The sequence below is a fragment of the Orycteropus afer genome, unplaced genomic scaffold (assembly GCF_000298275.1).
Source record: "Orycteropus afer afer isolate SDZICR_OR568_19922 unplaced genomic scaffold, OryAfe1.0 scaffold00025, whole genome shotgun sequence".
NCBI classification, from domain to species: Eukaryota; Metazoa; Chordata; class Mammalia; order Tubulidentata; family Orycteropodidae; genus Orycteropus; species Orycteropus afer.
In genome coordinates this window covers 8942536-8964777 of record NW_006921612.1, presented here as the reverse complement: position 1 = coordinate 8964777, position 22242 = coordinate 8942536, and the positions used below count along the sequence as shown (strand labels likewise).

General features: G+C 36.3%; 1 protein-coding gene across 1 annotated transcript in view; it reads right to left on the bottom strand.

Moving 5' to 3' along the window:
- Positions 1 to 357: 357 nt before the first annotated feature.
- Positions 358 to 22242, bottom strand: part of MBOAT2 (membrane bound O-acyltransferase domain containing 2) — a 341490-nt gene continuing 319605 nt past the window's right edge. The window contains 6 exon segments of the mRNA XM_007935117.2: positions 358 to 583; positions 1105 to 1256; positions 7812 to 7944; positions 10149 to 10213; positions 12463 to 12566; positions 20085 to 20277. Of these exon segments, the coding sequence (XP_007933308.1) occupies positions 358 to 583; positions 1105 to 1256; positions 7812 to 7944; positions 10149 to 10213; positions 12463 to 12566; positions 20085 to 20277 (873 nt within the window).

The following is a 22242-nucleotide window of genomic DNA, read 5'->3' as shown; positions in this document are numbered from 1 at the left end:
CTCCATCATCCAGATTGACAAAATTATTTTTCCACCTCTTTTCAGTGCCTTGGGATACGCAACATACATTCAGCAACAGGGCACACATATGACCCTATGGACATATGCTGAGGTCCTGAGTGCCCATGGAAATAGTGGAGATATTTTTATATAAGGCGTGGCCCACAGAGACATGGCATGGGAGGGGTTATTTCACTCCATTTCCAATCTGGTATATAGGAAATTGCCTATCTATAAATGTCCAATTCCCCCCTCCCCCCACTTAATCTCTTTTCAAACAAACACAAACCTTTTGAAAAGGTGCTAAGATTGGTTTCTGTTAATATATAAAAAGAGGCCTTCTGGGCATTTTCTCCATCATTGCTTTAGTGATGAATGTCTAGAGGCTATTTCTTGATTCTGATTGCAAACACTGTTTGTTGTGGAAAAGCTATTATGTCCCAAATAATTTTCTTGTTCATCAAACTTTTTGGATTGTGAGAGCTGAATGGTTTCATGTGTATTCCTTCTTCTTTGATTTTTTTTCACTGGCAACAGTAATAATACTAAGATACCAGCAACGTGAAGGCAGTAATACCAGGCGCTTAAAGAAAAACGGAAAAAATTTTAGTTTAATAAATGGTGATAATTAATAATTTTTAATAATTTTTAATAACTACACACTTGCCAAGATGTCATATAGCCCTTTTAAGATGTATGTACTTAACTACAGTCTGAGTAAACTGAGACTGAGATGAAACTCTACAAAGCAGTGTACACCAGTAAGTATTTATAAAACCATACCAAAAACCAAAATCATGGTTTAGGACAATTAAGCAACATTTTCTAGTAAATTTTTCGTAAGAGATGTAAGACAGTGGTTACCCAGCTGATATTTCTGCCTAAATCAGTCTGTCTCTCATCAGAGGGTTGGCAGTATGAGTCACTTGGTAAAGAAACTTGAGATTGTTGATTTAAGATTAAAAAGTAACTGATAATGCATTCAGCTGCAGGAAATGAGGCTTTGGTACTATTTTCCTATTCTATCTAACAGCAAGGAGCTTTCTTTTAAAAATAAAGTTATTCTGCTGATATATATATATATATAAAGAAGTAAATACTTACCTGTAAAACATGAATGATGGTTTTATAGAAAGAAGTACAAATGGCACAACTGTGTAACTTACTGCTATTTGTGTTACTATCCATGTTATAACATCATAAAATAATTTAAGTTGGAGAGGTTTCATGAAATAATCTCTAATGTTGTTTCTCATCTGAAATAAAACACAAAAATATTTGCTTTATTTTAAAATTAACGTTTCTTAAAAAATTATCTGACCATATAAACAGTTTCAAGGATGCAGAATAACTGAAACTATCATACATCACTGGCGGGAGTCTAAAAGGGTACTAATCAGTTGGGAAAAATTGGTTCAGATAAACTAATGCATGTATGTATAAAAAAAATATGTGAGGGATGATAAAGCACGGCAAATGTAATTCTGGGCATGGGCAAAATGTAAACAATGGTGAATCTCGGTGCAGAGCACGCAGAGGTTTTCTTTTTGTTTCTTTTTACTTGTGATCTGAGTGAAAATTTACAGAGCAAACTGGTTTTCCATTCAACTGTTCATATATGTTTTGTTTTGTGACATTGAATACAGTCTCCACAATGTAACAGCACTCTTCCTTCCTGTGGTTATATCCCTGGGCAAACACCGCCTTTTTGGTCTTGTATGGTGGACTATGTGTACCTCACTGGTGTTATTCTTCACCCCATACACATGCCTTTTTTTTTTTTTTTTTTTTTTTAAAGTAGTTAAAAAACATCACTCCCTAAACCAAAACCAAATCAATCCAGTTGTCATGAGTCAATTATGACTGATGGTGACCCCATATGCCTTACTGTTGTGTGCTGTGGAGCCAATGCTAACTCAAAGCATCCCTATATGTCAGAGTATGCACGCACTGCCGTGGAGTCAGACACGACTCACAGCAACTCCTCCTTGGGTTTCCGAGGTGGCACCACTAGGGAAGTAGATCGCACGACCTTCCTTCCAAGGAGTAGTTTCCTAGGCTGTAATCCTCCCAGAATCAGCTCATCAGGTTTTTCTCCCATGGAACTCCTTGTGAGTTCCAAATTACATGTTTTTATAACACAATGAAATTAAGGAAGCATCTTTTCTTCAAAGGAGTCCTGGTTACGCAGTGGTTAAGTGCTCAACTACTAACTGAAAGGACTGCTATTTGAAATCCACTAGCCACTCCTAGGGAGAAAGGTGTGACAGTCTGCTTCTATAAAGACGACAGCTTTGGAAACCCTATGAGGTTCACCAGGCTTCTTAAAAAAACCCACTGCCTCAGAGCTCTTTAAATCATGTTTGGTAAATTATAGCATACAATGTCATAGATTCTCAATTTTTTTCTACTACTATAATACGAGACATACTTACCTCTTCTTTAATCTCTGCATTTGTGAAAGATAGCTATTATATAATGAGTTTATGTCAAACAGTATTTCTTAAAATGTATTGCAATACTACACATCAGTCATTCATTAATGACAGCCTGGAAGAGCTTCTCAAAAGAGATGTTTTCTAATAATCACAATTGAAATAATGTTTTTTTCAGTTTTCCTGAGAATTCATTTCCAGTTTTGAGATGTGCAACCCAAGCACATATCAAGAATTATTTTCTTTTGTATTCCTCACTTTTCCTGTCTCATGTTTATAGGTATGACAAAAGCCCTGCTATGAGGATGCCATACTTGTTTTTCAGAGGTTATTTGGTGTATGGTTAATGGCTCTTCCATACAGAGACCATCATTCTTTTTTCTTTTTTCCTTTAAATTTTATTTTGTTGTTGAGAATATATACAGCAAAACAATACCAGTGACACTGATGACATTCTTCCAGTGGAGCAACCATTCTCACCTTCCTCCTTCATTAACATGAACTCACTGCTCCCTGAGGTTCTGCTTTAATCTTTTGAGTTGCTATTGTCAATTTTATACCATATAAACAGTTCTTAAAAGCACAATGCTCAAGGTAGATCTTTTTTACTAGTTAAGCTAAACTACTGTTTGGTTTTAAAATTACTTCAGGGGATATTTTTGTTTTAAGGTTTAAAGTTTCAAGGGTTCATCCACCTTTCATGGTTCTAGAAAATCTAGAGTCCATAAGAATATTCTTTTTGATCAGGATTCTTCTATGGTATCTTTGATCAACATGCTCAGTAATGCAGCCGGCCGCTATCAGTTCTGGTCTCCTGGCAAAGGAGGCAGCTGTTCATAGAGGCAATTAGCCGCATTCTCCTTCTCCTCTCGTTTCCAGTGAATAGACACCAATCCTTGTATCTTGGATGGCTGCTTGCAAAATATTAAGACCCTAGGCACTAAGCAATGAACTAAGAGGTAGAAAAGAAGCACTAAACATGCTCTCAGGCCGATTAACTGTCATGTCCCAGGAAACTAAGAAGTATGTTCCTTAAAGTAAGGATGGTGAGATTTCATCTCACATACTTTGGTAATGTGATCGGGACAGACATCATACTTAGTAGAACAGAGGATCAGCAAAAAGAGGAAGACCCTCAATGAGATGGATTGAAACAGTGGCTGTACCAATGGGCTCAACCATAGCAATGACTGTGGGAATGGCACAGGATTAAGCAATGTTTCATTTTGTTGTACACAGGGTCACTATGAGTTGGAACTTACTCGAAGGCACATAACAACAACATGAAACAATGACCCTAAATCTACAAACCAAGGAACTAAATCCCATGAGGTTTTTGGTTGTATACAAGCAGCCTCAGAAGCCTCTCATTTTTTCTTTTTTGTCACTGTTGCAAGCATATCTATCATACAACTTTTGCTAATTCAACTGATTAAAGGTGTGCAACTTATTGATAGCAATTATAATAATCAGCTGTACAATAGATTGATTAATCAATGCAATTTTCCCATCATCATTAACTGCCCTTTCCCCTTCCTTTTTGCCCCTGGTAACCACTAATAAACTTTGGTTCTATACATTTACCTTTTCTTGTCTTTCTGTATAAGTGAGGTTATATAATATTTTGTGATTGACTTATCTTGCTCAGCGTAATGTTCTCAAGCTTCATCCACACTGCAACAAGTAGTAAGACTTCATTTCTCCTACTGGCTAAGCAGTATTCCATTTTATGAATGTACCACATTTTGTTTATGCATTCATCTGTTGATGGGCATTTAGGTTGTTTCTACTTTTTAGCTGTTGTGAATAGTAGTACAAGGAACATTGCTGTACAAATCTTTTTTGAATCTCTGTTTTCCAATCTTTGGGATATATACATAGGAGTTGAATATGGTAGTCCTATTTTTAATTTTCTGAGGAACTGCCACACATTTTCCCAAAGTGGCTGTAACATTTTCATTCCCACCAGCAGTGGAAAGGGTTTCGATTTCCCACATCCTGGCTGTTTTGGTTCTCTAGTGCTGTTCTAACAGAAATTACCACAAGTGGATGACTTTAACAGATAAGGATTTATTTTCTTATAGTTTAGGAGGAATCCTAAACTTAGTTTTAGAAACTCAACTTCAAAGGGTCAGATCTAGGATCTGGGTGAAGGTCGTTCGACTTTGGGCTTCAGTTCTGCCTCTTGCTCCTGGCCCACTGAAGCTGGAGGCTTTTTTTAGACAGCTGCTGAGGCTGACAAACCCAAGGTCAACATGTAAAATGGCACAGTCCCAAAATTATTAAGCAACACAGCAGGCTACTAGTTCAAGTCCAGAAATAGTCCCAAGATCGGCAGACAACATGGCAGGCTACTGAATGAAAACTCAGTTACATGCAGGGTCCTAGCATGCCAAAAAGCTCAAGACCTTTCTCAAAGTGTCTTCTTATATACCAGCAGCTACGCACAGCCGATTCCACCATGGAGTTGATTATCAGTCTCATCATGGAGAATAACTACATCCAGCTGCTCAGTCACTCAAAACCAGCCCCAGTCAAGGTGATATACAACCTTAACCACCACACTGGCCAACACTGACTATCATCATCATCTTCTTTTTTTCATCTTGACTCCATCTAAGTGGGAGTGAAATGGTACCTCACTGTGGTTTGGATGTTCACTGCTCTTGATGTCTAATGATGCTGAGCATCTTTTCACGTATTTGGTGGCCATCAGAATGTCCTCTTTGTTGAAATGTCTATTCAAAGTCCTCTGCTCATTTTTTGATTGGGTTATTTGTCTTTCTGTCATTAAGCTGTCAACGTTTGGTATGTATTTTGGTTATTAGATTCTTGTCAGATATATGGTTTCCTAAGATATTCTCCCAGTCTGTAGCTTTTCATTTCACTTTTTTGGCAGTCTTTTAATGAACAAAAGTTTTCAATTTTTATAGGTCTAATTTATTCATTTTTGTCTTTTGCTGTTTGTGCTTTTATTATTATATTAGACAATCCATTGTTAAAAGCTAGGCCTGACAGCCTTGCCCCTCCTTTTTCTTCTACAAATTTTATGGTTTCAGTTTGCATGTTTAGGTCTTTAATCTATTTTGAACTTGTTTTTGTGTATGGTATGAGGCATGGATCCTTTTTCATTTTTCTGTATGTGGAAATCCAATTTTTCTGGCACTATTTTTTGAGTAGACTATTCTTTTCCCACCCAATGGACTTAGAACCCTTCTCAAAGATCAGTTGACCATAAATATGTGGGTTTATTTCTAGACTTTCAATTCTATTCCATTGATCTATGTGGCTATCGTTGTACCAGTATTAGGCTATTTTGATTAGGAGGCTTTATAGGATGTTTTAAAATCAGGAAGTGTGAGTCTTCCTGCTTTGTTCTTCTCTTTCAACATTATTTTAGCCTTTCAGGGTCTCTTGCTATTCCATATAAAGTTGAGGATTGGTTTTTCTGTTTCTGTAAAGGCAGCTGTTGGAATTTTCATTGGGACTAAGTTGAATCTATAGATCACTGTGTGTGGTATTGACATCTTAATCTTAAATCTTCCAATCCATGAACATAAACCTTCTTTCCACTTATTTATATCTTCTTTAATCTCTTTCAACAGTATTTTATAATTTTCATTGTTTAAGTCCTTCACATCCCTGTTTAGATTTGGTCCTAGGTATTTTATTCTCTTAGATGTTAATGTAAATGGAACTGTTTCTCTAATTTCCCTTTCAGATTTCTCATTGTTGATGTATACAAACCCAAATAACTTTTGTTTATTGACTTCAATTAATTCTAGAAGTTTTCTTGTGGACTCTGGGATTTTCTATACATAGGACTATATCATTCATGAGTAGATATGATTTCCAATCTGGATGTTTTTTATTTCTTTTTCTTAGGTTAATGCTTGCTTAGGACTTCTAATACAATACTGAATAGAAGTGGTGAGTGGCCACCCTTATCTTGTTCCCAATTTCAGGGGGAAAGCACTCAGTTTTTCTCCATTAAGTATAATGTTGGCTGCCGGCTTTTAAGACCATCATTTAACTGCCAGAACTCCAGAACCATTTCTTGCCTAGCTCACTGTGAAAGCAGTTACCAACTCTCAACTGAATTTTGTTCATCAGTGATAAATTAATTTTCTTGAGGCATGGATTTCAGCATTTCACTCCCATGTTTAAAAAACATGGCTTATTCCCCAATATTGCCGACAGAATAAGGATTAGGCTCCTTCCTAGTGTGTAATTTAAGTTTTTCTATCATTGTGTCCCTACCCTCCATTTGCCTTTCCAGAATTACTATTTATCAATACATGAAGTCTCTGCTTAAATCAAATTTACTTGTAATTTCCCAAATACACCACACACTTTCAAACTTGGTTTTGCTAATGTCAATCCTATGCCTAGAATGTCACTTTCTCTCCAACTACACTTTACTCACTATTGAAATAATTTTCATCTTTCAAAGTTCAGATCCAACCACATTTTTTCAAGGAGGCTATCTCTAATCAACCCAACCAAAAGGACTTTCTTTTACCTCTAAACATCTAAGATACTTACTATTGATAAAATAAATGGAATTTATCATAGATGCCTTATGATACATGCCTATGTATGTATTGACATGTATTTCTTTCTCTTATTCTCCTAATTAGACTATAAACTACCAGAAGGTAGAGCATTTATTTAGTGTTTCTTGATATTTCTTCAAGATACTTTAAAGTAGTAAAATACTTGCTAGTTTCTTAAATTGATCCATCTTACTTGTAAGGGATATAATAAGCTTGTTCAAACACTGTTTTTGTTATGCCACTTTCCTCTCATTGACTTTCAAGGACTTAAAGTAAATTGTCCTTCCTCTTCCCCCATCATATCACCATCCTAATTTCTCAAGCAATTCCCAGCACATTATTCCCAGTTCCTACCACGCAAATTCCATAAAGAACTGCACCTTGCTTCTATAGTTGCACTCTACCACCAGGAATTCCCCATTTATTTATCTTGGTCTATCAATAATTCACTCATCATCTAAAATACAACTCAAAGGTTACACCTGTCAGGAAATATTTCTAAAATAACCTTCTGATCATTTTAACTACACGTTTAGCTACCCTCCAAGAAGTTTAATAAAGACAGTAATTTTTGAGTGCTTCCTATGTGCCAGGAACATAGAAACATATTTTCTTCTCATATCAACTAAGTATGGAGTTAAGCACATGATGAATACTCAATAAACATGTAAATGGTCACAAATCTCTCTTCTACTACAGAGTATAATGCTACTCATGGCCAAGGAAATAAGATGTACCTTGTAAAACAGATTTAGTCTGTGCTTTGTAACAGTTCAAGTGGACTACCATTGAATTATAAAATAAAATTCTTGATACTTACAGCTCGTGCTGCTAATGTCATTAACACCCCTGTTAGAAATGTTAGATAATATCCTGGGTATACCCCATGCCAAATGGCAGAGAGAATGAACGTCTGGATAGTTGGACTGAAGGTGGCTCGTTCATAACACACCCTAGAAACCATGGAAAACATGGAGAGTCAAGAGGAGAGTGATTAAGGTTTATAAAGCCCCACAATGCTTATTTTTTTCAAATAGTAGTAAAATATATATAACAAAACATTTGCCATTTCAACCATTTCCACGTGTGTAACTCAGCGACATTAATATGTTCACCATGTTGTGCAACCACTATCACGATCCAATTGCTCATTCTTTTTTGATTGCTTGATAGAATTTAGAGGAATAAGAGGAACAAACACAATTTATCTTAGGAAGTACCTTGATCTGTGACCTCAGGGAGATTACAGCTATTAAGTTAAATTTAGGAAACAAATTTAATTCTCACTTTCCTACAAAATGCAATCACTAAAATAATCAGTTCCAGTGTTTAGATTCTATACAGTTTATACAAATAAATTTTAACTAGTATGAAAGTTACCATTTTTATTCTATGTTACTACTTTAAAAATATCAAGAACTTTCAGTTGATCTAATAACACTATCCTTTCTGGTAAACAGCCTATACTCAGTATTTTCCTGTAACAGGGCAGATAACTCAGTTGAAGATAAGATTTCCCTAAAACAGCAAACTGAAAATACAACAAACAAGTAACACAACAGATTAGCTCAGAGAAATCTGTAGCTATTGGTAGACTGTGAGAGACCATGAAGTGAAAATACAGGCAATTCCTGGATTATGAATGAGTTCTGTTCCTAAGTCTGTCTTTAAGTCAAATTTGTACTTAAGTTGGAACAGTCAGTATGGTTCATGTTTAACTTCAGTTAGTCAACTATTTGTAGCAATATATAGTGTACCTTTTATGCATAAAAATATTAACAAAATACTTCCAGATATACAAAAACAGCTTTAACATAATATTATGTTGTTGTTGTTGTTGTTATGTGCCGTCGAGTCAAACCTGACTCATAGCAACTCCTCCTTGGGTTTCCGAGGCAGTATCACTACGGAAGTAGGATTGCCCAACCTTCCTTCCAAGGAGTGGCTGGTGGGTTTGAACCGCCAGCCGTCTGGTTAGCAGGCAAGTGTCTTAGCCACTATGCTACCAGAGCTCCAACATAATATTATATATTATCTAATTATATATATTACATATATTATTACCTATTATATAATTATATAATATGATGATAATGTTTTGATGCATGTTGTAAACTCTGTTATCAGAAACCACTGTATGTACTTAGAATTTTTAATATAATAGGCTTTACAGGGGTTGGTTCATAACTATGGGTTATACTTAAGTCAAACATTCATTACCTGGAGACTGCCTGTAATGTATTTTGGATATCTCAAGGGTAAAGATACCCACCTTTACCCTTGAGTATTATACAAGAAAGTTGCTTTACACAGAAGTCCTTAAAACCCTACTGTTTCAAAATAGGGACAATATTTTATGAAATAAATTCAGGAAGGGCATATACCTACCAGAACAGTGAGGCAAATCACTGCGAGTTCCTATGCGATTCCCTAACTCCTTCTTTTTGTAAATGTTACTGCCTCTGCCTGGGCTGCCTTTTCCTCCTCCTTGACCTACCTGATAATTTTGATCTACTTCCTAATCATCCATCTCAGCTCAAGCATCTACTCTACTTCTGAGAAGTTCTTCCTTTCCACATTGTGCCCTCATTGATCCTGTTCTCTCCCTCTTTCTCTCTGTTGTAATCTTCCCATAAAGAACACCATGGACTGATTACATATCCACGTTTAACAAGATTGTGAACTCTGACTGCAGGTACTGCGTCTTTTTGTTTTACTCATCGTTGTAGCCTTTGCCTAACATATAAAGATCTTTTGAACTAAAATATTTAAAACTGGAATTATTCTGGAAAATCTAGGGCATATGTATAGTGGTTTTATAGGTCCTTTTTAAAAACAAAAAACAAATCTCTAATGAATGAGAGCAGGAGCTAAGTAAGGATGAGGATACTGGTGACCTCAGACACAGGTAGAAGCCTTTTAAGGCTGGCAAAGAGGTGAGTGATATCTATGTTCATCAAAGTCAAATGACTCAAGCCAAAACAGTTCTCTCAGTGGATAGTACTTTTTTTGGGAAGATGTTAGTATTTCCTTGTTAACACCAAAGTCACAATGTCACTCAGCACAGTGTTATATTAATCAAGAATGTGAACTCAGTGAAGCTCAACCACAAGTACTAGACACCAAAATATTTCTATGGAGTTTTGAAGGAACATACCTTTTGAGCCAAAGAGCTGTCTGAATATTCCAATTATCAAGAAACATCTTGAAACTTGTTGACATCTGTAAAACAAAGGAACTTTTTTCTTTAGCTAACAAAATAATGAAGCTTTAAATATAAGTAATAATGTTTCATTGTGCTAAAAATTAATTAGTATCATTCTATAAAAGTAGTTTTATTTATTATAGGGAACATTTACAAGGTAAATGAATTATCACCATTTTCTCCTATATAGTAACATTTAAAGGTTTTGTCATGGAATTATTCCAAAGAAATAACTAGTAGAGTATACCACTGACTTGCTCTCATTCACTGAAGACTTGAGCATCTGCCTCATTATCTTCATTTCTCCCTCAAGCTCTGCCATCATTGTGGGTGATCTCGATATCCACAGAGATGTCCCATCAAACCCGGGTCTCTCAATTCTTTCACTTCACTCATCTTTTGTCATCCATTTCCATGGCTACTCTATGAATCTCGGTATGCTCAGAACTGCCTGACCTCTTAAATAGTAAATATGCACACTCATCTTTTCCCAGATTATAGCTTCCTATCTGTCTAACTCAATCACTCAGTTACTCCCATTAAAACTACTCTTTGATCGTAGAGGCAAAGTATTGTTTGGTCTCCCAGACTCTCTACTTTTTCCCTATGTAATTATATTCTCTGATCTTCACTTCCTTCTCAACATTTTAGATTCCTTAGTCCCTTAGTCATCCCTCCCTAATCTAGGGGTTCTTTTGTAAATGCACTATACTAAATTTTTTAAAAAAACAGCAACATGTGAAAAAAAAAATTGGCATAGTAACGCTTATGAAAATACCTCCAATTCACCTACCTGTCAGAATCAACTCTACTGTACATATTCCATACCCCTAACATCTGAATGCTGAGTGCAACATATCATATAACATTAAATAATTTATTTGATAAATTCATGATTCTCAACTTTAACTGGGCCCTCACCCTACTAAGTAAACCTTCTCTTTCCCTAGATAGTTCATTCTCCCCTTCTTGAAAGCAGCTACTCGATTGAACCATTTGAAACTGTCTTCCTTTTGTAAATCAAAAATAAGTAAATATCAGCAACTTCATATGGTTCAACCTAATACTTCAGTGAAAGACATCAACATAAACCTAGTATAAACCAGAAATCATGCATGATTCCTAACTTATTATTTCTCCTTGATTTCAATTCATCATCAAGTTATGTTGAGCATCTTAACCAGTTCCCCAAAATGTTTATGTCACTAGGCACTGGACTGCTAATCAGAGGGTTGGCGGTTCAAATCCACCAGTAACTCCTCGGAAGGAAGATGGGGCAATCTACTTCTGTACTGATACTGCCTCGGAAACCCAAGGAGGGGTCACTATGAGTTGTGTCCAACTTGACAGCGCACATAACAACAACAACCTGGTTTGGGTCACCATCATCTTGGATTGACACAATACTCTCCTAACAGATCTCCCTGATTCTCAAGTGGCAACACCTTCTACATGACATATCCAGACCCTCCTAAAACACTATCGATCACCTCACTCCCCTGCATAATGGATTACAATATAACCCATTCACAGTGTTTCATCTCTCTTAAAAGGAGGTTCAAAAATTTTAATATACATAACCTGGCCTCTACTTCTCCAGCTTCATCCTTCACAACTTCCTATACTATGAATGAACAAAAGTCACAAACTCTTTCTTATCCCCTTAGGCTGCTTCCTGTTCTTGGAGGGCCTAGTTATTTCCTATTTATCCTTTCAGCTGAAGATATAATTTCCTTACAACCTCTTTCCTAAGTCTAGGTTGGATTCTTATCAACACCCACAGTACTTCAGTACCTCTCTGCACCTAACTTATTTTTCTATACCCTGTAATAACCTCTTACTAAACAAAACCTTCATAAAAGTGCAGATTGCACCTATCTTATTTATTGGAACCTCAGTGCCTGGAACACATGGTAGATAATGGTTAAATGAAAGAATGAGTAACATCACTAAAAATACTTCAAACACTAATCTGGGGATATCACATTATAATGTATGAAAGCAAATCATGGTGACTAAAGCATCATGAGGAGCCCTGGTGGCACAACGGTTAAGTGCTGAATGCTAATCGAAAGGTTGGCGGTTTGAACCCACCAAGTGGCTCTGTACGAGAAAAGACCTGGTGATCTCTTCCCATAAAGTTTATAGCCTAAGAAACCCTTTGGGGCAGTTCTACTCTGTCATACAGGGACGCTATGTGTTAGAATCAACTTGATGGCACACTATAACAAATTATCATTTGTGATTAACTTAGTGATTTACTAACCTCTATTTGCTGAATTCTCAAATTGGAAATTAAGTCCCAATGAGCTGCTCCATTTTTGTCATATCCTCTGAAACCAAACCCTGCAGCATTATTAATGGCATCAGCTATATTAAACAAAACAATAAAGAAAAGCATTAAGAACCTATGTGACAATCTGCCAAATTCTCCCTAAAGATGTGTATTATCATATACTATGATTTTTTTATTCTTAAACAATAAAAGTAGATTTATTCTAATTTTTACGAGAGGTCAGAAACATTATCATTTTCAATGAAAATAACTACCCCATTATGGAACTTGGTTAGGCAACAAACATCAGACATTAAAGCATGAGTTGAAGGCAGTGATGTTTAAAAGTTGCTGAAGACCAATGGGGTAAAGTTGCAGACGCAATGTATTTCTGTGATGGATGACATTGATTGCTTTTCTAATGTTGAACCATCCTTACATACCTGATATGAACCCCATTTAGTCATAGTGAATTATTTTTTGATATGTTGTTGGAGTCTATTGGCTAGGATTTTGTTGAAGATTTTTGCATTTATATTCATGAGGGATCTTTGTCTGTAGTTTTCTTTTTTAGTGATTTTTTGGCATCAAGGTTATGCTTGCTTCATAAAATGAGTTTGGGAGGACTCGGTCCTTTTCTGTGTTTTAGAATAGTCTGAGTAGGATTGGTATCAGTTCTCCTCTGAAAGTTTCATAGAATTCTCCAGTGAAATTGTCTGTGCCAGGATTTTTTTTTTCCGTTGCCAATTTTTTTTTTTTTTTTATTAGGATTTGGGTGAAGATTTACAGAGTAAATTCACTTTTCATACAGCAGTTCACATATACTTTGTCTCATGTCATTGACCAAAATTTACAATGCAGCAGCTCCCCTCCCACTTCCTCCCCATAGTTACCTCCTCCCAGTGTCCATCCCTTCATACTCTTCTGCACCCTGAGAGGCCCATTGTCTGCCAACCCTGTATATGATCTTGGATACACTCTCCATTTAGACATACATAATTGTTTAACTTGTTCACCCATCTATCCGTCCCTATACCCATGTTTGCTTTCATTGACAACTCAGTATTGTATTTGCAAAGGGGTTCATATTTGTTGTTTGTACTGCCCATGTAACTCTCTCTGTCTTTCTCATCCTCAATGCTGCCATATTGGTCACTCACATTTGGTACACTGCCCTTCTCTTCACCCAAATCAATATTTATCTCTATCTATCTAACAGCATTCCCTCCCCTTCCCTCCCACCCCTGGTAACCAACAAAGAAAATGTCCTCCAATATATAAACCTTTCCTTAACTTTCACAATAACGGACTAATACAATATTTGTCCTTTTGTGACTGACTTATTTCGCTCAGCATAATGTCCTCCAAGTTCATCCACGTTATGCGGTGTTTTGCAGATTCTACATTATTCTTTAGCGTTGCATAGTATTCCATTGTGTGAATGTACCAAAGTTTGGTTATCCATTCCTCAGTTGTTGGACATCTAGGTTGTTTCCAAGATTTGGCTATTGTAAATAGTGCTGCGATGAACATCGGCGTGCATATATCTGTTCTTGTTATGGCTCTCACTTCTTTAGGGTATATACCTAGTAATGGGATGGCTGGGTCAAATGGTATTTGTATTTCCAACTTTTGAAGGAATCGCCATACTGCTTTCCACAATGGTTGTACCATTTTACAGTCCCACCAGCAGTGTATGAGAGTCCCAATCTCTCCACAACCTTGCCCGCATTTGTTATTTTCTGTCTTGTTGAACTTTGCTACTAGTGCTGGAGCAAGATGGTATCTCATTGTTGTTTTGATTTGCATCTCTCTAATAGCTAATGATCGTGAGCATTTCTTCATATGTTTGTTGGCCGCTTGAATATCCTCCTTGGTGAAGTGTCTATTCATGTCTTCTGCCCATTTTTTAATTGGATTGGTTGTCTTTTTGTTATTGAGGTGTTGGAGTGTTCTATAAATTCTAGAGATAAGTCCCTTGTCAGATATGTTATTACCAAATATTTTTTCCCAATCTGTAGGTTCTCTTTTGACTCTTTCGGAGAAGTCTTTGGAAGCACATAAACATTTAATTTTTAGAAGGTCCCAATCATCTGCGTTGCCAATTGTTTTATGATCTGTTCAATTTCTTCTTTTGTTATGGATCTGTTAAACTTTTCTACCTCAGTCTGTGTTAGTTTAGGTAAGTACTGTGTTTCCAGAAATCTGTCCATTTCTTCCAGATTTTCAAATTTGTTGAAGTACAGTTCTTCATAGTATTCTGTTATTTTCCTTTTTATTTCAGTTGGTTCTGTTGTGATGTCGCCCATTTCATTTCTTATTCATGTTATTTGTATTCTTTCCCTCTTTTCCTTTGTTAAATTTGCCAGTTGTCTGTCAATTTTATTAATCTTTTCAAAGAACCAACTTCTAGTCTTGTTGATTTTTTCTGTTGTCCTTCTATTTTGTTTCATTGATTTCTGCTCAAATCTTGATTATTTCCTTTCTTCTAATAACTGTAGGGAGCTCTGGTGGCATAGTGCCTAAGGCTAATCAGAATGTTGGTGGTTCAAACCCACAAGCCACTCCTCAGAAGGAAGACTGGACAATCTACTTCCTTAGAGATACCCCCTAGGAAACCCAAGGAGGGGTCGCTGTAAATCGGAGACGACTAGACAGCAATAACAACAACAGTAACTGTAGGCTTTTCTTGCTATTCATTTTCTAATTGTTGGAGTTGTTGGTTTAAAGTGTTGATTTTAGGAAACATAGGAAATGGTTTTCCAGTATTAGAATTATCCAGTAATGGAATGCAGCAGAGTATATTCAACCATCCATTAAACAACTGCTGGAGGGGATATTTTGCCGGGATCATAATGGTGTTTTTGTCATATGTTGTTGTTGTTGTTAGGTGCCATCCATTCGTTTCTGACTCATAGAGACCCCATGCACAGCAGAACGAAACACCGCCTAATCCCACGCCAGCTCCATGATCCTTGCTATACTTGAGCCCACTGTCACAGCCACTGTGTCAATCCATCTCGTCAAAGGCCTTCCCCTCTTTTGTCAACCCTTTTTGTCATATATTTGACCTTTATTACAAATAATAATGTAGAAGTGTGGTATAATATTTTCATTCTATTTTTCTTTCTTGTTCCATCCAAATCTACTCCATTTATGTCTCCAGAATTTGTCTTCTAATCTTTTTCACCACAATGTTTGATTAGTTATTTTTGCTTTACAAACCTGTTTGATGAAGCTGTCAAGGAAGTTTCTGTCTGCAATGATCCCCTTTCCAGTCAGCTAAACAGCAGAAAATTGTTTATAATCTCTGCTATCTCTGTCATGACCACAGAATAAATAAATTGAAATCCATCAAAATAATATGCTTACATGGACATATATTTTTACCTTCAGTTGTTTTATTTCTTATTAGTGGTTTTTAGTACATCAAACAGGATTTGTTAAAAAAAACAAGTTTTAGGGAAAAGAAAGAAAGAAACAAGAGGTCTTCAGGTTTTGGTCAAATAAATAGCTGCCTTTAAAGTAAGTCTATGAATAATGTAGGCTCTCTGGTGGTGCACTGGTTAAAGCATTCAGCTGCTAACCAAAAGGTTGGTAGTTTGAAACCAGTGGCTCTGTGGGAAAATGATGAGGCAGTCTGCTTTCTGAAAGATTTACAGCCTTGGAAATCCTGTGGGGCAGTTCTACTCTCTCCTATAGTGTGGCTATGAGTCAGAATCAACTTGATGGCAGTGAGTTTTTAATGAATAATGTAACATTCATTTTCAATAGAATTTAAAACAAAATTTACTAACAATACTGTCAGCACATCCATACAGATGGCTGCTGGAGGGCAACCCCCTACTTCGTCATGTTTGCCACCACTTGTGATTTCTCCATCTTTTCTGTCCTACTGGCATCTGAGAACAACTCAACTCCTCTCACCACAGGATCTATACAGGGTGTGGTGGATAGCAATATAGAGAAGGGAATTAGAGCAATAAAACCACAGGTGTCAACCTTCCCACACCCTAAATGCCAACACAGACCCAGCCTGATCTGTATCTAAGGTGCCCTAGCTCCTGGGAAAGCTGGCAAGTTTTCATTAATATAGAAATGATAGATTCATGTATATATCTACATCATAGCAATTTTTGATTCTAAAATACTTACAGTAAACATCTATTTAAACTTTGATTTTTCCCTTTATGGGCTAAATCAAGGTTTTTCAAATTCACAGGAAAAAATCCACTAAAATTCCAAGAAATAATTGTTTTCAAGGACTGATACTAAGAGGGTAGTCTAGAATGATGTGGAGACCTGGAAGCCTAATATTTATTTTGATAAATGTTGATTTAAAAATTTAAACACGATATTCTAGGTAACTACTTAAAATCCAGGATATAGTTATTTTTGTAAACTGTTATCAAAATGTAAAACCAAATTAAAGGATTATTTTGGAACTCATTGATTCATGAGAACACATCTGGGACCTCAAAAGATCCTTCCTTATATTCCAATTTGAGAATCAAATATGATTAACAATTATTAACAACAACAACAAAAAAGTCAAGACAGGAGGTGGTGAATTTGTGCACTGAGACATGGGAGTAACCTTTCATATGATTTCTCTACTGACACAACATTTAAATTTAGACTTCAGGCTGAATTTCCTTAACTATTGTTGTTGTTAGTGTGGTCATGTCAATTCAGACTCATAGTAATCCTATGTACAATAGAACACTGCCAAGGCCATTGTTGAAGCCACTGTGTCAATCCCTCCAGATGTGGGTCTTTTTCTTTTTCATTGACTTTACTAAGCAGTATGTCCCTCTCTAGGAACTGGTCTCTCATGATAACATGTCCAAAGAATGGGAGACAAAGTCTCACCATCCTCACTCCTAAGGAACATTCTGACTGTACTTACTCCAAGAGAGATTTGTTTGTTCTTATGGCAGGCCATGGTATATTCAATATTCTTTGGCAACATCAGAATTCAAAGGCGTCAATTCTTCTGTGGTCTTCCTTGTTCATTGCCCAGCTGTTGCATGTATATGAGGCAACTATGGCTTGGGTGAGGTACACCTTAGTTCTCAAAGGTGACATCTTTGCTTCTTAACATTTTAAACAGATCTTTTGCAGCAGATATGCTCCATAAAATACACCGTTGGATTTCCTGACTGCTGCTTCCATGGGCATTGTGGATCCAAGTATAATGAAATCCTTGACAACTTCAATCTTTTCTCTGTCATGTCATTTTGTCATATTGTGGTGGCTTGTGTGTTGCTGTGATGTTGGAAGCTATGCCACCAATATTTCAAACACCAGCAGGTCACCCCTTTGTGGACAGTTTCGGTAGAGCTGTCAGCCTAAGACAGACTAGGAAGGAGGATCTGGTAATCTACTTTCGAAAAAATTGGCCTTAACCATTACTACAACCTAAAAGACAATTCTGATTAAGACAGTGCAGGCGTAGTATAAATTTTATTGAATTGAATAAACTTAGCCTATGGCTAAGGTTTCTTTAAATTCTTTAATGTGGTTTAATTTCAAATTGTAATTCTTACATTTTCTAACATATTTATTTCCTTAAGGAGGACTCAGAGAAAAGAAATTAACTCATCTTTTTCTGTTTTCTTCAACTAAATACTGGAGGAGAGGGATGAGAATTCCCTAAGAGTCATTTAAAAAAATTATTGTGATAATTAACAAAGAAATAATTAACGGTGAATCTCTTTGGTGCATTTTTAGGTTATTTACAAAGATCTTGTAATTTTCACAAAAGCCTTGTGAATTCAATTACCTCACTGCACTGACAGACTTTTAACAGTGAGATGTCCAATCAAACCCAGAAACTTGCAAGAACTCTTATATCCTCTAAATCTAGTGGTTTAAGTAATAGGTCACATTTCTTATAAAATCTTTAAAATTCTAGGTTGGGAAAATTCCAAGTCTCAATTTAAAGTCATAATTTAAAATGATATCATAGATGTATAAATATCTTCAGAAATCTCAGTCCGTATTAATGATGTTTAAATTTTGCTAGAATAAACATTTCAATCCTTATGGACATACTAGTTTAAAACCTATATAAGGTAACACTTTAACTGGCTGATAAATCACAAGTTAAAGTAACATTCAATGATGCTATTGTGTGCAGTTGTATGATAAAAGACTGAAAAGCTGACTCCAGAACCAAACTATATTTCACTGCAATCAAAATAAAATTGACAGTAAAATGCCAGTCCTCAGGTATTATTATTTGCCTTGTTTTGCGAATCTGTTCCTCAATGCATTCATTCAAACACTTACTGAAGTTTCAAATATAAGCAAGACAAATTGGACACAGTTTTAAGAATAAAGGAGTTTATAATCTAGGGGGGAAATAAAAGACACAATATAAAAATAGTTTCAGTTTATCCAGTGAAGAGTCTCTCTACTTTACTTTAGTACATCTTCCATAATATGGCCAGAATTATCTTTTATCACACATAGGACCAGGCCATTAGCTGGCTTGAAACCTCTACTGGTCTCCATGACTAGAAATAAGTTCAAACTTCTGTAGTAGTCAAGGTCTATAGAAAGCCCTTTATCTCTTCCCAGTTCCCTCTTCTCCTCATGGTCTGCTACCCCAGTCATAGAGAACCATCCATGTTCACATCTCTTTGTCTATTACTGCAAAACTAACTAAAATTGAAAGTCCACCAAACCACATCCCGTTGGCTGAAAACACATTTAACCTTAAGGGCACAACTGGATACTGTTTTTTCTCTAATACCGGCTTCAACTGCCAGACATAACAGATGACTCCTTTCCAATGCACCCATAACATTTTGTTCACATCAGTGACAAAGTACTGAACATGTTATATTGTGGTTAAGGTCTATGTAATATATATCAATATGATGGTATGTCTAATACAATCATAGGAGCTCTGGTAGCATAGTGCCTAAGGCACTTGACTGCTAAGCAGAAGGCTGGCAGTTCAAACCCACCAGCCACTCCTTGGAAGGAAGGTTGGGCAATCTACTTCCATAGTGATACTGCCTTGGAAACCCACGGAGGGGTCGCTATGAGTCGGGTCCGACTTGACAACAATACAACAATACAATCATACTAAATTATAATCATGTGGAGGTTTGAGACAATATCTTATGCATATTAGTGTCTCTTTTGGCTAGTACAAAGCCTAGCATACAGCAAGCATTCAATAAATGTCTGTTGTCTTCTGATTCACTGGTTTTCATCTTATAAAAAAATGGGTCTTGATCAAGTGGTGTAGTGCCTTAAGGCACTTTTGACTGGTAACCAGAAGGCTGGCGGTTCAAACCCACCAATGTGCTCTGCAGAAGAAAGGCAAGGCAGTCTGTTTCTGTAAAAATTTATCCCCTCAGAAACCTAATGGTGGTCTCTATGAGTTGGAATCAACTCAATGGCAATGAGTTTGGTTTTCGGTTTTTACATATAAGCAGTAAGAGTTGTTTCTTTACGTGAAAAACAACAACAAAACCCAGCTATTTTTCTAACTGATCTTTAACTCTATATCCTCAAGAGGGCACTCTCATAGTTACCTATAAGCTAAGATGTGATTCAACACACAAAACAGAGAAATCTGTTTACTTGTTACTTACCTAATGTCCAAGCAAAATAGTATTTGGGTCTGGCAGCCAAAAGTGAGACATACAGATAGATAACCTTTGTTGGCCATGAAGCGGTAGCTTGAAAATGCTCATCAATGTTATACTCCACAGGTAATGTTTTAGAGATAGTCAAGTGAAATAATAAGGAAAGTCCACAGACAAAGAGCTTCTGAATAACTGCAACCTGAGAAGTTAAAACAAGACTTCATAAACTTAATTCCTATTCCTTTCAATCCAGTTTACATATTACTGCCAACCTGATCTTCCTAAACATAGCATTAACCCTCTATCTCCTGGTTAAAAGTCAAAGACTACATTGTACTCAGCATTTAAAGTCCTCCATGGTCTCCTGGAATGAACATTATCTTATCTATCATTCCTACCTATAGGTTATAGCTCAAATCATATTAACAACTTCAGTTTGTTTTTGGAACTTTTAAGAAATAACAAAAAATCTAAAAGCAAGCACTTGTGTGTGTGTGTATGTGGGTGAAACGTGTGAGAAGTGAAATTCAATGGGATTACTTACCCCCCAACCTGAGTCTCACAAGTTTTCCACCTTTGAGAGAGTACACTCTTACCATTTTTCTATCATTCCTTTTAGTGGAAAATTTTTGAGTTTTCCTTCTCTGACAACTTTCTGCCTTATAAGGGTTCCGGCTTTTGCAGGTGGGTGTGGGTATGTGTGTTTCAGAGAGAGAGACAAAGGCACCCAAATTTAAAGAGTAAAACAACCAGAAAAACCTCTCTCTCACACACACACACATATATACACATAGTAAGTATGTATATGTAGAAGGGGATACATAAAAATATTAACATTAATGATTTTTGATAGTGGATTTTATATGATTACATACAACATAGCATAGCAAGGATTGTGATGATGGTGCAGGAATGGGCAGTGTTTTGTTCTGTTTGTACACAGGGTCACTATGAATTGAAATCAACTTGAGAGCACTTAACAACATTAACAACATATAATGTATTTTCACTGAATTTTGTCTATATTTTCCAAAGTCTATGTACTTTGTGGATATTATTTAAAAAATAAACATCTATACCCTTCTTTAATCTGAAAGTTCTTAACATGATTTTATGCAAGAATGATAAAACCCAAAGAGCTATACACCTGAAAAGATTAAGACTTGTATATGAGACTCTGATAGAAAGAAAAGGCCATTATTTGTAATATTGTAGTAAAGTTAAATCATCTCACAAGAACCTAATTCAAGATGTTTTTATATTTTTAGTAGGCCAGAATATTTCAACCTTTTTAAGTATATAAGGATTTCTGGTGGTGTATGGTTAAGGCATTTGGATGCTAACTAAAAGGTCAGTGGTTCGAACCCACCAGCTGCTCTGTGGAAGAAAGATGGGGCAGTCTGCTTCCATAAAGATTTACAGCCTTGGAAACCCAGTGGGGTTGCTATGAATCAAATAGATTCAATGGCAGTGAGTTTCTTTTCTTTTCTTTTTAAGCATAAAGGAGATTATATACATGCTATGAAATAAAAAAAAACCAGTGAAAGAAAGGCCTGGACCTAGACAAGATAGCTGGAGTTAGAGTGTTCCACATAGTACTTAAGTAATATTCAAATCAACTAAAGTAATTTGTAAATAGGCACCCATATTTTAACACTTATGTGACAGTGCCAGAATAGTGGCTCAAAGGCAAGAATTGAAGTATATGACAGATTCACTGCTTTTGCAATATCCTTATTTTATTTCCAGGGAGCTGTTCTGAGGTGGCACTGAGTGTTCTTGGACTCCTTGCTGCAGTTGTTCTTACACTAGTTTTCCTGGTTGCCTTTCAACTCTTCATCCATAAAATAAGTTTCTTCACCCTTCCTCAGTACATCTTACTTGTATATCTGAATGAAATTAGACTTCAAAGAGCTAAGAGAAAAAAAATAAGATGAATGACTTCATGTATTAACCTAACAATTAGGTATAGTATTTTACCAAAATAATTAAAAAACCTGTGGCCACTACATGCAAAACTTGTTGTTTGTTGTTAAATATGCCATTGAGTCAGACCCAACTCATAGCGACCCCTTCTCCTTGGGTTTCCAAGGCAGTATCACTATGGAAGTAGATTGCCCAACCTTCCTTCTGAGGAGTGGTTGGTGGGGTGAATTGCCAGCCT